This window comes from Orbicella franksi, chromosome 10, assembly GCF_964199315.1.
Source record: "Orbicella franksi chromosome 10, jaOrbFran1.1, whole genome shotgun sequence".
In the NCBI taxonomy this organism is placed as follows: Eukaryota; Metazoa; Cnidaria; class Anthozoa; order Scleractinia; family Merulinidae; genus Orbicella; species Orbicella franksi.
The window spans coordinates 12559982-12573504 of record NC_138154.1 but is presented as its reverse complement, the minus strand read 5'-3'; the positions used below and the strand labels follow the sequence as shown (position 1 = coordinate 12573504).

General features: G+C 38.3%; 2 protein-coding genes across 10 annotated transcripts in view; one reads left to right on the top strand and one right to left on the bottom strand.

Moving 5' to 3' along the window:
• Window positions 1-1677: 1677 nt before the first annotated feature.
• On the bottom strand, window positions 1678-7712 carry LOC145499461 (ubiquitin-conjugating enzyme E2 T-like). Its single transcript, XM_081478977.1, has 6 exons — window positions 7514-7712; window positions 5737-5806; window positions 4813-4918; window positions 3870-3968; window positions 3043-3144; window positions 1678-2108 (listed from the first exon to the last, which is right to left on the bottom strand). Exons 1-6 carry the CDS (start codon window positions 7620-7622, stop codon window positions 1932-1934), a joined length of 663 nt encoding a protein of 220 aa, XP_081335103.1. The 5' UTR covers window positions 7623-7712; the 3' UTR covers window positions 1678-1931.
• A 107-nt stretch (window positions 7713-7819) lies between these two features.
• The window catches only part of LOC145499458 (uncharacterized), a 31482-nt gene continuing 25778 nt past the window's right edge, over window positions 7820-13523 (top strand). For 8 of the 9 annotated variants that reach the window (XR_014050941.1, XR_014050939.1, XR_014050940.1 and 5 more), the window contains exons 1-3: window positions 7820-8301; window positions 8960-9068; window positions 9966-10115. Coding sequence is in view for 1 of the 9 variants with exons in the window: in XM_081478974.1 (XP_081335100.1) it covers window positions 7925-8301; window positions 8960-9068; window positions 9966-10115 (636 nt within the window). In the remaining 8 variants the exon portion in view is untranslated. The remainder of the gene's footprint in view (window positions 8302-8959; window positions 9069-9965; window positions 10116-13523) is intronic. The other variant, XM_081478974.1, reaches the window with a different exon arrangement.

Sequence of the window (13523 nt, the reverse complement as noted above, 5' to 3'; positions counted from 1 at the left end):
CTCCTTTCCTTTTACTACTTTTCTTATCTTTTTGCTGCAGTTGTTGACCTTCTATTGGGCTTGCTTCCAGTTCAAGAATTCCCGAGAAAGAATCACCAAGACGGGAAATTATTAGCACGGAGTAGCCAAGTGTAGTTGAGGGAAATTTTGCTCCGAGTTTTGCACTCCAATTTCTGAGCATTTTTGTGCATAGTTCACGCTCGATTTAGTTTTCTTTGGTCTGGGTATCACTCGAAAGTTCTTTTCCTCCTACAGAACTCGAGTATAGGTGAGGTTAATTTTATTCAAAGGTGATGACGTCAGAAGTGGAACAAAGGGCCAACACTCGTCACGGGGGTCACGGGGGATGACGGCCGGCACAGGTGTCAATGGGTTAAACATCATTCAAAGATGGCATTTCTAATCCGTTATCCATCTCTGTATAACACTTTTATGCGATATGTCTGGAGACGGACAAGGTAGACATTTGGGGCTTTGAGCAGGCCGAGAAAAATCTGGGCACCAGTCCCTTGACTACACAGTACACAGCACATGCCAACAGGCTAATTCAAGCGGTCTGCTCGATCAGAGCGCGTTTTTTTTTTCATTATTAGTACTAGAGACTTTCCTTCATCGAGGCATGCCTCATGCTTCAATAAAACAAGTGCTTTGGATAAATATTAGCCTTTCCAGCATAATAGTGAGATTTTTAAAGCATCAAACATTAACATGATAGTGAAAACTTCCAGGCGTAGTCAATCGATAAAAATCGATATTGGAAATCAATCTATTCAGTCGATATCAATAGCTCATCGCTGTCGATTGACATTAGTAATCAATAACAATCGATAACTCACAGAAAAATTTCTTTATCAATTGCTCATTATTGGCAAAAACCCATTTACAATCGATAATTCCTGTCTTCAGGAATGTCAATAATTATCGTTATCGATTAAAAGAAAATCGACAATAACCACCGCAATTATTCAGATGGTTTTGTCATTGTGTAAAATAATACCTGGAACAACACGAGACGTTCATCTTCAGCATGCTACTAGATTGTATTTTCATTTTGGCCTACCCCGAGATCTGTTCTTACGTTTGTTTTAATTTCTTATGCCCCCCTCTCCCCCTTTTCAGTGTTGAAATATGCTCCATGGACACTCACGTGGTTACAACATTGAAAAGGGGGTCGAAATGTGAAAATTGGACATTGAAAAACACAGGATTTTTTTTTTGGGGGGGGGGGGGGGAGTGTCTCCACTGCTTTAGTCCATGACTGTAGCAAAGAAAGATGTAAAGCCCAAAATGTTTCTACCAGCTGTCAGTGATTGTAAAAGGCAAGCAGGCTATGATAAATTGACCAAATAAAACCATTATAGACAAATTTTGTCAAACATTTTATCAGCATAACTTGTAAAAGAACAAACATAATTTCTGATACCATTGGATAATAATCGATACCAACAGATGAATCAGTCGCTATCGATTACTATTGGTAATTGATAACAATCGATAAGTCACAACTTTTATCTTTATCAATTTTCATTAATTGCTATCGCCAATCTTCAACTGATATTGATTATCCGTTTATTGATTGACTATGCCTGGAAAATTTGAGCATGTGCAAAGCCAAAGAGTAGTAAATCTTTCCTTCACATATTTTTCAGGAGGTTTACAATCGAAATCAGAGAAAACTTGAAGAACTGAATATTTTATTTCATGAATTGTTACATATTTCTTATACAGTGGTTTTTACTCAATTTATTACAAAGAATTTTGTATTTTTTTAAGAAAATGTCAACAAATGCAACTAGCAAGCTTGACAAAATGAAACTACATTGTATTTTTCAAATGACTCAGGCATACAGGTTAAGGGTAGCCTTCTGAGTTCATAACGAATTAAATTTAATTTGTTCACTGATCCTATCACAGAATGTTTCTGAACAAGGCTATTCATTATTTTGTTTCAGTGTTTTGGTTTCTCTAGGGAGGTGTGCAGAGGCTGCTCTCTTGACCCCCTGGCTGGGGTGGACAGGAGGGTTGTTTTCTGGATTCTCTTCATCACTGCTGTCATCATCAGAGTCACTGCTGTCCTCAGCTTCAACATGAGTGTCACTTGAAGAAACCTGTCAAGAAAACCAGTTTGGCTAGTTGATGTTCAGGTTTATCATCTTTTGTCTGTGTGGTTACCAAATGCGATCTTACAAATTTCCAGTTACCAAATACTGCATGAATGATGGACTAGTAGCCACTCAGCTGTGTTCTACTGGAAATCCATGAATCTGGTTGATTCTCTCATTGTTTTCTATTCCCTGATAGACAACGATCGCACATGTACTGCTCTTGAAACTGAAAATTATTGAATCTAAAAATATGCAAAATTGTAGGTCTTGTGGTGTAATCCTTTAGAGTGTCTACTAAAATAAGACTAGTCACCCTCATTTTCTATATGAGAGATAGCCAACTTGGCTACACCTCATTGACTATTCCCTCATAGAAAACTAGGGCTTGTAGTCTCAATTGTTACAGTGAATTGTGCTTCGTCCTTATAAAAATATATCCCAAAATAGCTAAGAGTTAAAATAGCAGGGCGTTCAGAAGCAGAGTTTGTGACTTAATTCTTTCTCTCCTCTCAGGGCTTGCAAAAAGTGCCATCCAGTCATCTGGGACAAGCACTAGTAATGTTTCATTCTAACTTGCACAATGAGCAAGGGCCCAAGCAAGTCACCTTGAAACATTACGAAATGAGTCAGCTAAGAACTAAGACTTGCCCAGGGTAAGCAAGATTTGAGAGCTGCTTGTCTGAGGGGCAAGGTGGAATTCAATTTTTTTTTTCCAGCCCTGCCTCTGGGAGAACGGGGCCATAGCAGAGTTTGAGAAATTTTTGGCCAAGTAAAACATGTCTAGAGTAGACAGAGAACGAAGCAAAGATGGTGTCATCCCTATTATTTCCAATTCTACCATAATCCTGGCAACTGGAACAAAACACATACCGGTAAACATTATTGATAATATTTCACATGGCTCAACAGTGTTAAAACATTTTAAGACCAACCGTACCTTTACTGAAGCAGCTGTAACTTTGTTACTAGTCGCATACTTTTGAGTCCATTCTTTTGCTTTTTCAAGAAACTGTGGCTTGTTGTACTTGAATTCATTAGACTGCAGGAGCAAAAAGATTTTAGAATGGCATGCATTATGCAAGTACATGTATTAACTTTCATTCTGTAGGTCTACTGGCATGCATTTGTCCAGGTAGCCTGCAGAGCAGGGAAGAGCACAAAACACGATACACAAGTGCAGAGTGCTACCATGAACACGAACCAACATAGCCTTTTCCAGTCCGGCATTCCCAGGCCATTTTGGGCTCAATCGTGTCATCCTGCCTCGCTCAGAATGACCATTCTGATTCCAGAATTAGAGTTGCAGAAGTCACTCTGTGTAATATAGATCTGTAACTTATGATGTTCTGTTTTTCATTCCACTTCTGCTATCTGGCATCCCACCTACATGAATCGAAATGAGCAAATGCCGCTCCTGCTGAAGTATTATTCCTGCATCCCACCATCAAAATTTCTGTCTTCCCACATCCTGCCAAACATATGGTAGACCCTCTTTGTATAAAATAGACACAACTTGATCAGACTGACATTGCCTGACATGTATGCTTTTGAAATGCTAAACAACATTTTATTAAATTACATAATTCAGGGTTCCAGCTTTCCCTTAGTTTGTCTTAGTTTGCTCTTTTAATGATTTAGTTGGCAGACGACTTCTCTGATCCCTTGCCCATTGGGCAAGTGAGAATGAAAGGTACCTACCTGCCCAGAAGGAGAATATACTTTTTTGAACCTGCAATTACTTAATACTAATTAAAAAATAATTACAATTTCAGCATCGAGTGGATCCTCTGGGTTTGGTTCTGCCATCAGAAGTTGGATCGATGTCAGCACAGTTGAAATGTTCCACGCTGGTTTCCAAGCTCCCTGTAATTAACATTTCAAAAAATTGTGTTAAACATGGGAATGTTATCATGACTAACAGTTTCCACAGCACAACTTGAAGCTGTGTGCAGTGGATACCAAGAGTGAAAAAGACGGAAACTGCTTCAGCCTGATGCTCTGCATAAGAAAGCTGGGTTGTGTTTTAAGAAGTAAAACTACCATCAGTGGTTTCTGTAAGGGCCACCCAGGCACCAGACAAATTGACCAGCTGTGAGGATGATTTTGCCCACCTGGTTTGACCATCTACCGGTCCAAAGTTTTTCTTAATATAAAGAATTTCAGTTCAAAAAGTATTGCCTGCCTGTGAAAACCAGTTATCCTTGAGCTGAAATCGTAAATTTATACCAAACCCCTGTGCCATTTCTAGGTCTCATGTCCATGTATGTACTGTATTCCAATGTGGTGTAACGTTAAAAAATGCAAATGAGCCAAACTGGCACAAACTGTCATATCTTGCGTTTCACTCTCTGCCCTGCTAATCCGCCTGTTCTGCAGGCTACTCATCCAGCTGTAATAGTATGACACTAGAAATATTATTACTGCATGGTCATTCCTGGATCAAAATCGACATCCCATCAGAGGTTAGACCTCAGGTTATCATCAGCTTGCCTCTTACATTAATACAAATTGATGTAGATTCATCTGCAGCGGGAGATGCAACAAATGGCTTGTAAAAGTGTCTTGCTCAAGAACACAACATGTGACCACAGCCAGAATCAACCTTGACAGCTTGATCAGGAGCCTGGCTAGTGCACTAAAAATTAGGCCCCAGGATTCCAAATGTGTTCTTCTTCGTCAATGTATGCAAAAATATTAGTTACTGTACCTTTGGAGGCATTTGAAGAGTGTCAAGACAGATGCGGCCATTTCCATCAATGTTTGGATGATAGATTTTAGTAACAAACCGCACTTTAGGAGGGTAAAATGGGTATCTGCAAATAACAAAAGGATGATTATTACGTGTCCATTTTTGTTCGTTTACCACACTTTATAATTTACAATTTTACAATACTAAATTTACTTACATCACAAACATTACTTGCAATTTATAATAACTTGCAGCACTGCTTACAACAAGATGCTAGCGCTACTTGCAGCACTAACATTACAATATTATTTGCTGCATTGCTACATATTATTTGGTGTGTCTATTTTCCTAGGGTGCGTTTCTTTAAGAAAATCCAAGACTGCGTTCTTAAATCCGAAATGGATTTTGCGTTTCTTTTCTAAACAGATTATTCCAATATCTCTTGGATCATGGTGCATCAAAGGAACGGAAGAATCCACTCCGGGCAAGGATTCTTTGGTTCCTTTGATGCACCATGATCCAAGTGATCTAGGATCGATCAGTTTAGTAAAGAAATGCAAAATCCGTTTTCGGATTTAAGAATCCAATCTTGGATCTTTTTTTAAAGAAATGCACCCTTAGTGTTTTGGATATTCATCAACTCTATAAGTTGCAGATTGAGGCTGTTTTTAAAAAGGGAATTGTATCCTTCAATGCTATTGCAAAGCCTATGAAGGAAAATTAAGGAATCAAAGAACTTAAATGTATTTTGGTCAGCTATCATACATGTAACAGCTTTACACAAAGCAAGGGATCAAATAGTGCAATGTATGACAAAGTCGTTATTACCTACATTGTACACACTGGGACACGTCTTGTTACTAAAGACACAACAAAAAATGTCATGCCGTGATAGACGTCAACAATACAGGTAGTGTACATATATACAAAGTGTCTACCAACCTCTCAGGAAGTTGAATTTCCAGCTTAAAAGTCCCTCCACTATAGGGTGTTCCTTTTGAACCTAAGATTTCTAAAGAAAAAAAAAGAAAAATAATCACAAAACTTATACACATTATCCAGTCTTCAGAGCTTAAAAGAACTTGACCTGATGTTAGGCATACAGATATTTTTCTAAGCATTCAGTATGGCTCTCTCCTCTGCAGAAGTTGTTCAAAGCACTCCTCATAGAAATCTGTTCAAGGTGAGTGCAGGCACCAAGTCAAAAGGATCCACTGGGTAGCAAACCTCTGCCATCACTTTCCACATTATTTTATGCCTGCACTCACATCTCTTAACAAACTCTCCCCACAAAAAACCCTTTCGAGCCAATGCAGAAGAGACCGGGCATACAGTACAACCCTTGCAAAGCAGCAAACATGCTTCAGTGGTAAAGGATTGTTTTTCTCTCTCTACCTTATGAAGAGTTCATTTGGCATCTGAGATTTATTCTGAGATTCTGGCATACACAAAGTATTTTACAACTTTCTAAGCACATCATAAACCATTTGATCATGTTCTGGCTGATTAAGCCATGAAATGTTTGACAATCTACGAGTGGAGATCTCGAGCAAGTCTTCAGACACTTCATTTCAAGAAGAAAAATGTCTGCTGAGGGAGTATACATGTAGGACATGCTTGATGGATGTTCAACATAATTATTAGATGGCTTGCTCCTGTAGCCGACATACATTGTAACACATGCTCTGATTGGCTAATTGTAGGGCATTATTCTCCCACAGGTCAATTAATGGCTTGCAAAAACAAAGCAAAATGCCATATACAGTAATAAACAACCCATCAACCTCAAACATTTGGTCTTAACAGAAAAATCTCAAACCTCGACCTTACAGTATTGACCTCGCCATCACTTGGTTAATCAGCCAGGCTGCGTTTTTGTGACGTCATTCTGTCCGAGACATTTTGTCCAATTAACCAATTGATATCAGTTTTTCATGTGTCTGTCCTGTTATCAATCGTGAATTTCATAAGATTGTCAAAGTAGGTGTGGATAGCCAAGTGGATCCATAGACTACTTTGACTATGTGATGCTATGACAAAATTAATTGTCTATTCATTCTCAACAAATCGTCAAATTGTCCACTCTTGCTCATCGATGCATCGCATCAATTATAAATTCATGTGTCTGTCCACTTACTCACAATGAAAATTAGCTAATGAGGGCACAAGAATTTCTGCAGATATATAAATTTGTAAAAATGGCTTCTGACAAGCCTTTTAACCACCACTCTGGGTTATGGCTGCTCTTGAGCCGTATTATTTTGAGCCAAACATGCTCCAAACTCCGAAAATGATAGCGGTGAAAATAGAGAAGTGGATAATCGCTTGGAAAAAAATACACTGTGCTTACATTGTGTAGGAGCATTGTGGAGGTTTTTCTCCTTCCCGCCAATTCGGAGTCGGACGGAATGACGTCGCATATATAAACACAGTCTGGCTGCCAAGTACAGTTTTGGGCTTCTTTCGAGACAAATTTCCTCAGGATAGCGGGGACTTTTAAGGCTGAAATTTCGGTGAGTGGAAAAGCGAAATGTTTACTCAAGCTATAGGCAAGGTAAGCTTTTTGGAGTGACCTCCTTTAAGCTAGCGCTCTCCAGCGCTCTACAGACTTAAGAAGATTTTTCGGGGAATGTCAACTTTCTTAAATGGCACGCTTTCAGCCAGTCCATGATAAACTTAAGACTATAAACCAAGGAGTAACAAGAAATCAAGTCAAAACCTGCTTGCAGCTTATCAATTTGGTCGTCAACTGGCCAACATGAGATTCCAGGCGGTGGTTCCTTCTTTAGAATGCTAAGTTCTCGCTGCATACGGGTATTTCTCTGCATCTTGATACCGAGTACCTATCTAGAACAATTTGAACAACTTAAAATTCTCCCCTATACAGCCAAATACACGTTGATAACCGTTCACAACACAGAAATGTCAGCTATGTTTGAAAACAAGCGCGAAAATGACACTGTCAAATACATCAGCCAATTGTGAACCTTTAATTTGATCACGTGACGAGATTCCAATGATTGTCGACTAAGAAACAAAATGGCTGCAGATTTGGGAATACTAAAATGATATGAACTAAGAAAGCAAGATTTAGGAAAAGATCGGTTTAAAAAATCTATGGCGAGACGAAATGGCCAAAGGTACAACGGTTCGACAAAGGGAGAAAAAGAAATCTTACTTGACAAGTAAGAATTTCACGGACTCTACAGTTGGCAGTTCTACTTCGAGCGATGTTTCGCCAATCGACGAGAATCTTCACAACCAAAGTCTTTGGGGATATTGTGTTTTTGCCATTCTACTGTCAGTTGGCAGCGTTTCACTGTTTTGTTTGAAAAATACTGAGTTGTTTTCTCGGACATGGAGATCAATCCAAGTTTCACACAGATTTTACAGCAGTACAGATCAAAACGCTGTAGAACTTCCGTGTAACTTCGGAGACAACTTCACCGTTGATCGCCGCTCTGACCTAAGCCTGGAGGAATTCATCCGTTGCTATGATGCCAAAAGGTACCTACTGTAACAGTAAGGTTAAAGTAGCTGATCAACCAAATGTTGTTTGCTACGGAAGAGAACATTGAACTCTGTCATTCAATCCACATATAAGCATGAGTTCGTTTTTTTGTTTGTTTTTTTCCTGGGGGTGGGGATAGGGTGGAGGATGGTAAGAGAACCTCTGCACGACCCAGCCATCCATTGTTTGTTTCCCGGTCCAGCAAGTATTATTGTACTTTTGAAGGCTGTTATTTCAATGGGTACTACAGGTAATAATTCTTGATGTTTTACCACCTGTTGATCATTATCATGGTCATGTGGCTAGAAGGGGGTACATGTATTTTGCCATGTGAAGAGGGTGGTTTCCATTTATGGTCACAAAATGCAAAATAGGAGATAAATTTTAGGAGCTCAGTGCCGACATTTTGAGTACTAAGATAGAAAAACACCAGAGAGATGATAATAAATAGTAACAGAACAAGGACGGTTAAGGATGGAGAAGATTGACACAGATTTTAAGCGACAAACTTGAAAAAATTAGGCTAAACTTTTCAAGATGTGCAAACCGTGACATAGCTTCTTTAAATGTGGATCTAGTGTCACTGTGTCGCTACATGTATGTGTTATCTTTTAATGTGTTGAGAGTTTCTGTTTTGTTTTGTTTTGTTTGCAGACCAGTTGTTATAACAGACATTGTTAGAAACTGGAAAGCTATGAACTGGACTAAATCATTCCTTGTCAGTAATTATGGAGACAAGAGAGTATCAATGAAAGCCACAGAGGTAAGATGGTGCTCTGATTTATTACACTGATTTATAATATAGATAGTACCCTGTACATGCTCTGATTGGTCAAAAACCCATGTTTTATCAGAGTATAAAACATAGAAAAAGCGTATTTTATTGTTTTTCACCACATTACCTCTATATCATAAAACAAATGAAGAAGCCTAAGCTGTGTATTACGCTGTGATAAAACACTCCAGACATTTGAGAACACTCGAGAAATGTGGAAAACACTCGCCTGCAGCTCGTGTTTTCTACATTTTCCTTGTGTTCTCAAATGCCCATCATGTTTTATCACAGTGTGATAGACAGCTTGGGCTTCTTTATTTGTTAAATATTAAATTAGCCTTGAATGGATGTATGACCATCGAGTATTGTAAACTGACATTTTGCACTCCATTGCAACCAGAAGTGGAACATGCAATGCTGTCAGGGTGTTTATACATGTACTCATGAATGCAACCCTCCCCCTCCTTCCCTCCCCCCCCCCCCCCCTCCCGAAAAAAAAACAAGCTACAATGAGCTAGTGCAGTGGTTCCAAGGCTGTGGTCTAAGAAAAATTACAAGGAGACAAAAGGAAAAAGTAAGTTTTTCCAGTCACCCAAAGGCCTAAGTTAGTCGCCTGTCGTATCCAGGCACTTCTAGAGCACAGCCCTGGGTTAATGTCCACTGAACTCTAGATTGAGTGGCAGGCCTGCGTTCAAATCCTAGTCAGGATCATAATGATTGTGACTGTAAAGACAATGTCTACTGGTCACAATAAATGTGGTGTTTGTTAAATGAGCAGAGTCCCTGCTTAAGATAAGTCTCCAATGATGAACCCTACTAACTACATGTAGGTACTGTACAGAAGTATTACTGCTAAATCTCCTTTATAATTCCTCTGAACTGCAGGGTCCTTTAAACAAAGCCCAGGGTTTTGCCGTTCCTTTGAAGACTTTTGCAGAACATGTACATGAAGGCCAACCTGAGGTGTGGACATATCTGGAAGATGAGCTGTTTATAGAAATGAATCCAGAACTGAGAGATTATCTAGGGCAGCCTGTGAGTAGCAGTAAATTATGATATATATATATTGTTCTTACTAGTTGTGCAGGGTTCTCCAACAGGTAAAAGGGCATTTTAAACCGGTAAAGCAATCAGATGGCTTTAGATGTCAAATGAAATCAAACAGCATTTTCATTTTTAAGTGTTTTATTTTTTGTCTTAATTCCCTTGCCCTAGAGTCAGAGAAAAATAGGCAAAAGCCACTTCCGGGGTATCCTCGCTGTGCTTTTATGAAGTGTCACTACAAAATCTGTGGTCGTCTCTCAAAACCAAACGAAATCGCTGCATAATATTATTTGTTTTCATTCATGTTCTGGAAGGGTTTTATTGTCAAGGATTCTCTCAAAACGTCGTCTGAAAATAGATTTTAAACACTTTTGACCTGAATTGTGGAGCATTTCGTGACGAAGATGAAGTTTTCAATCACCACACGTGAATGTTGGTCAATTTAGCAACACCAGTTTTCTAAAGGCAATAGTTAGGTGGGAAGTTCATGGAACTGATTTCCCACATCTTGTAACATCTAAAATTACTTTACCTGTAACTGTTTCCATTCGTGACTTCTTACCATTGCTGATGGAGAGAAATGAGAAGGAATTGTGGCAGAAAGCCCGCCAAAAATTCGCGGCTCTTGCTTTGAAGTTCAAAAGCCACAGATAGAACTTACAAACCATAGCCTGGGCAGTTTATCTTTTAATCTGTTTATTTATTCTTTTACAAGGATAAAATGCCAATTATGTTGGTGAAACAACTATATATTTTTTTCTTTTACCTGTTGAATTTTTAAGAATTCCAAGGGATTTTAGGTGGTAATGAGTGGTGCTACAGGCGGTAAATTTTACGGGTTACCGCCTGAAAAGGAGAGCACTGGTTGTTTAGATTTGCATATCAAGTAGCTGTTAACATACAAATTTTAGTATTGTTTATTTTTTTAACATGCAAATTAAGAGTAAAAGCTGAATCATAACAAATATAGATTATGCAAACAAGAATCCATAATTGCAGTTGTCTGGTTGTCTTTGACCACTAAAAAATTGTAGGGACTACTAAATCAATACGAAAACTCGTCCAGTGGACGAGTTAAGTTTGACTCTACCATTTCTTAAGTTTTGTTGTGAGTTCCCTACATTCTGACCTCTTGTCATCCATTTGAAACTTGAAAAAAATAGAGAAAGATTTGCAGCTTTCCATTGCGATAAAATCATCATTTTGGTCTGCCATCTGGGATGATGTCTTATCATGAATGAAATCATTGGAGGCTCAATTTTCATAATTTTCTCAACGGCTGATGCTCTGTAATACTGCATCCTTGAAAACACATGACGCAATCATATTAATTGTTTTGATCCGGACAAGGCGTTTAGTAATGGAAATACAAGCCAAATACAAGTAGGAAGAGTGAAAGTGTTCCTTTCTGCCTTCAAGGCAGTCAAAGAGTTAGAGGCCTTGGTTTTCATTTGTACCTGGATTTTTGGTGTCCACCGACAGCCGCAACTATGGACATGATTTACTGGGAGACTGGTCACGTGAAAATAGTAAAAAGTAAACTTTCCAATTACATGCCGTTTCCCTATTGAACGGACAAGTAAAATTTTGGCAGGGGAAGTATGTCGTATGCCAATAGGGATCCCTGAGCAAACTGTAAGACTATGTTTTGCTCCTTGTAGCTGGAAAAATAAGTTGTCAAGTTCAAAGGGTTAGCTGACGATGTCCTAAGATTTTAAACGTTAGCCTCTGGTCGACAGTTTCAGAAAAGATGGACAGTTTCCAAAATGTGGGGAGCCCATCAAATACAATATTTTTAATGTATTGCTGAAGTCATAAAGATTGGTCACTGATATTACATGTATCCTAAAAGGACTGTATACATGTGTTTTTTATATGTTGTAGGTCAAGATAAAATTCAGGTTAAATGATTTTAACCTAGTTTGATTCTGGCATCTTCTAGGAAAAAACATAAAACATATATTGTATTGTATTGTACTGGATTGGTAACTATTAACTCTGTCATTAAATAAGGCTTGTCAATAATTGCTTTATCTAAATTAGTCATCTGGTGTTTCTTGAGTGGAAACCTAAGCTTACAAGTCCCGTGGTTTTTGTAACGTTTTCTATCCTTTAATATATAAATTGTAGTTTTGTATATTCATTGTAATCGTGTATATTAATTTTTGTAGTTTATTAATCATTGTACTGTAATTCTATTTTTGTTTGTGCACGTGGCAAATCAAAATAAAATAGAAAATAAGAAATAAAATTCTCAATTTCTTTTGTCTTCTAACCCTAATTATTCATGATCCACAAATAACTAGGGTTAAGAGACAAAGAAATTTCATTTTAACCTGAATTTCATTTTCAAACTGCTTTATGTTAGTTGCATTTAGTTCACCAGTTAAGTTCTGCGAAAGTGTTTTGCCGGTCTAAAATTTCATGCAAAGATTAAAGTGCCACTGAAACGAAATTTTCGTACTCTCTTTTATTGGCCCAGTTTATAGTTTCAATTGTACTTAAAATAGTGGTGAACTTTATTTCTGTCAAATCCTAACGGAAAGTGTTTTTTTTAGCTACTGAAATCGACTTTTTGGAGCAAAACTGTGTCCGGGCTCTGGAACCGAGTTTAAGGACCTTGTGACGTCACTGGTTGTATTCACGCAAGAAGCGCTATAGATTCTCTCTTGTTTTCACTTGATTTATGCAAGTTTATTCTTCATATTGTCATACCTGCTAGTTTTCTACCTTGTAATTTCTGTCCAGCCTTGACTGGAAATACACATCATAAACGTTGGAGGGCGCCAAAGAGTGTAGATTCACCAAAATAAATGCTACAGATTAGAACAGCTCAGTATACTTTTCGAACATCTTGAGTACTCGATTGGATATTTCGAAGACGAGTGTGCCAACTTCTATATCACATCCTGAAGCCTAAACACAATATTTCGTCATCTGTTTTCAGCCTGGTTCTGAAATTTGGATTCTCACGTTTATCTAAGGTCTATTAACAAGGTTCGGATATATCCTCGGCAACTTTACTGCATTACAAGCCGCAAGCGCATCAGCCATCCGCACAATCACGAAGTTATTAACGGTCCACAAGCTTTGAGTCGAGTGCTTCTTTGTACACAGAGGGCATCTTTTTATGATACTAATAAGTGAGAGTTCTTGTGTTAGACAAAATGTATCTTTGAAAATTGTGATCCGCAGCGGGGTTTGCCATATCGCCGCATACGTATCAGTGTAAACAAAGCGGGAATTTCGCTTCTCTTTGGCACGTATCTCCCAATTGCAATATTTCATGGTCGATGGATTACTTTGAGTTCTTTAGCACATACTTATGTCTATGATCTTCATTTAACAGTATCCAAGTTCAAAGCAATTCGTTAAAACGTCACTAGTTTACACTCCTTT

Bases quoted from the DNA above. Each gene is read 5' to 3' on its own strand.
- LOC145499461 (XM_081478977.1), bottom strand. From the start codon at position 7,622: ATGCAGAGAAATACCCGTATGCAGCGAGAACTTAGCATTCTAAAGAAG. The intron at 4,919-5,736 runs GTTGGTAGACAC...TGTTATTTGCAG, and splicing joins GAAATTCAACTTCCTGAGAG to ATACCCATTTTACCCTCCTA. The intron at 3,145-3,869 runs GTAATTATTTTT...TTGCTCCTGCAG, and splicing joins ATCCACTCGATGCTGAAATT to TCTAATGAATTCAAGTACAA.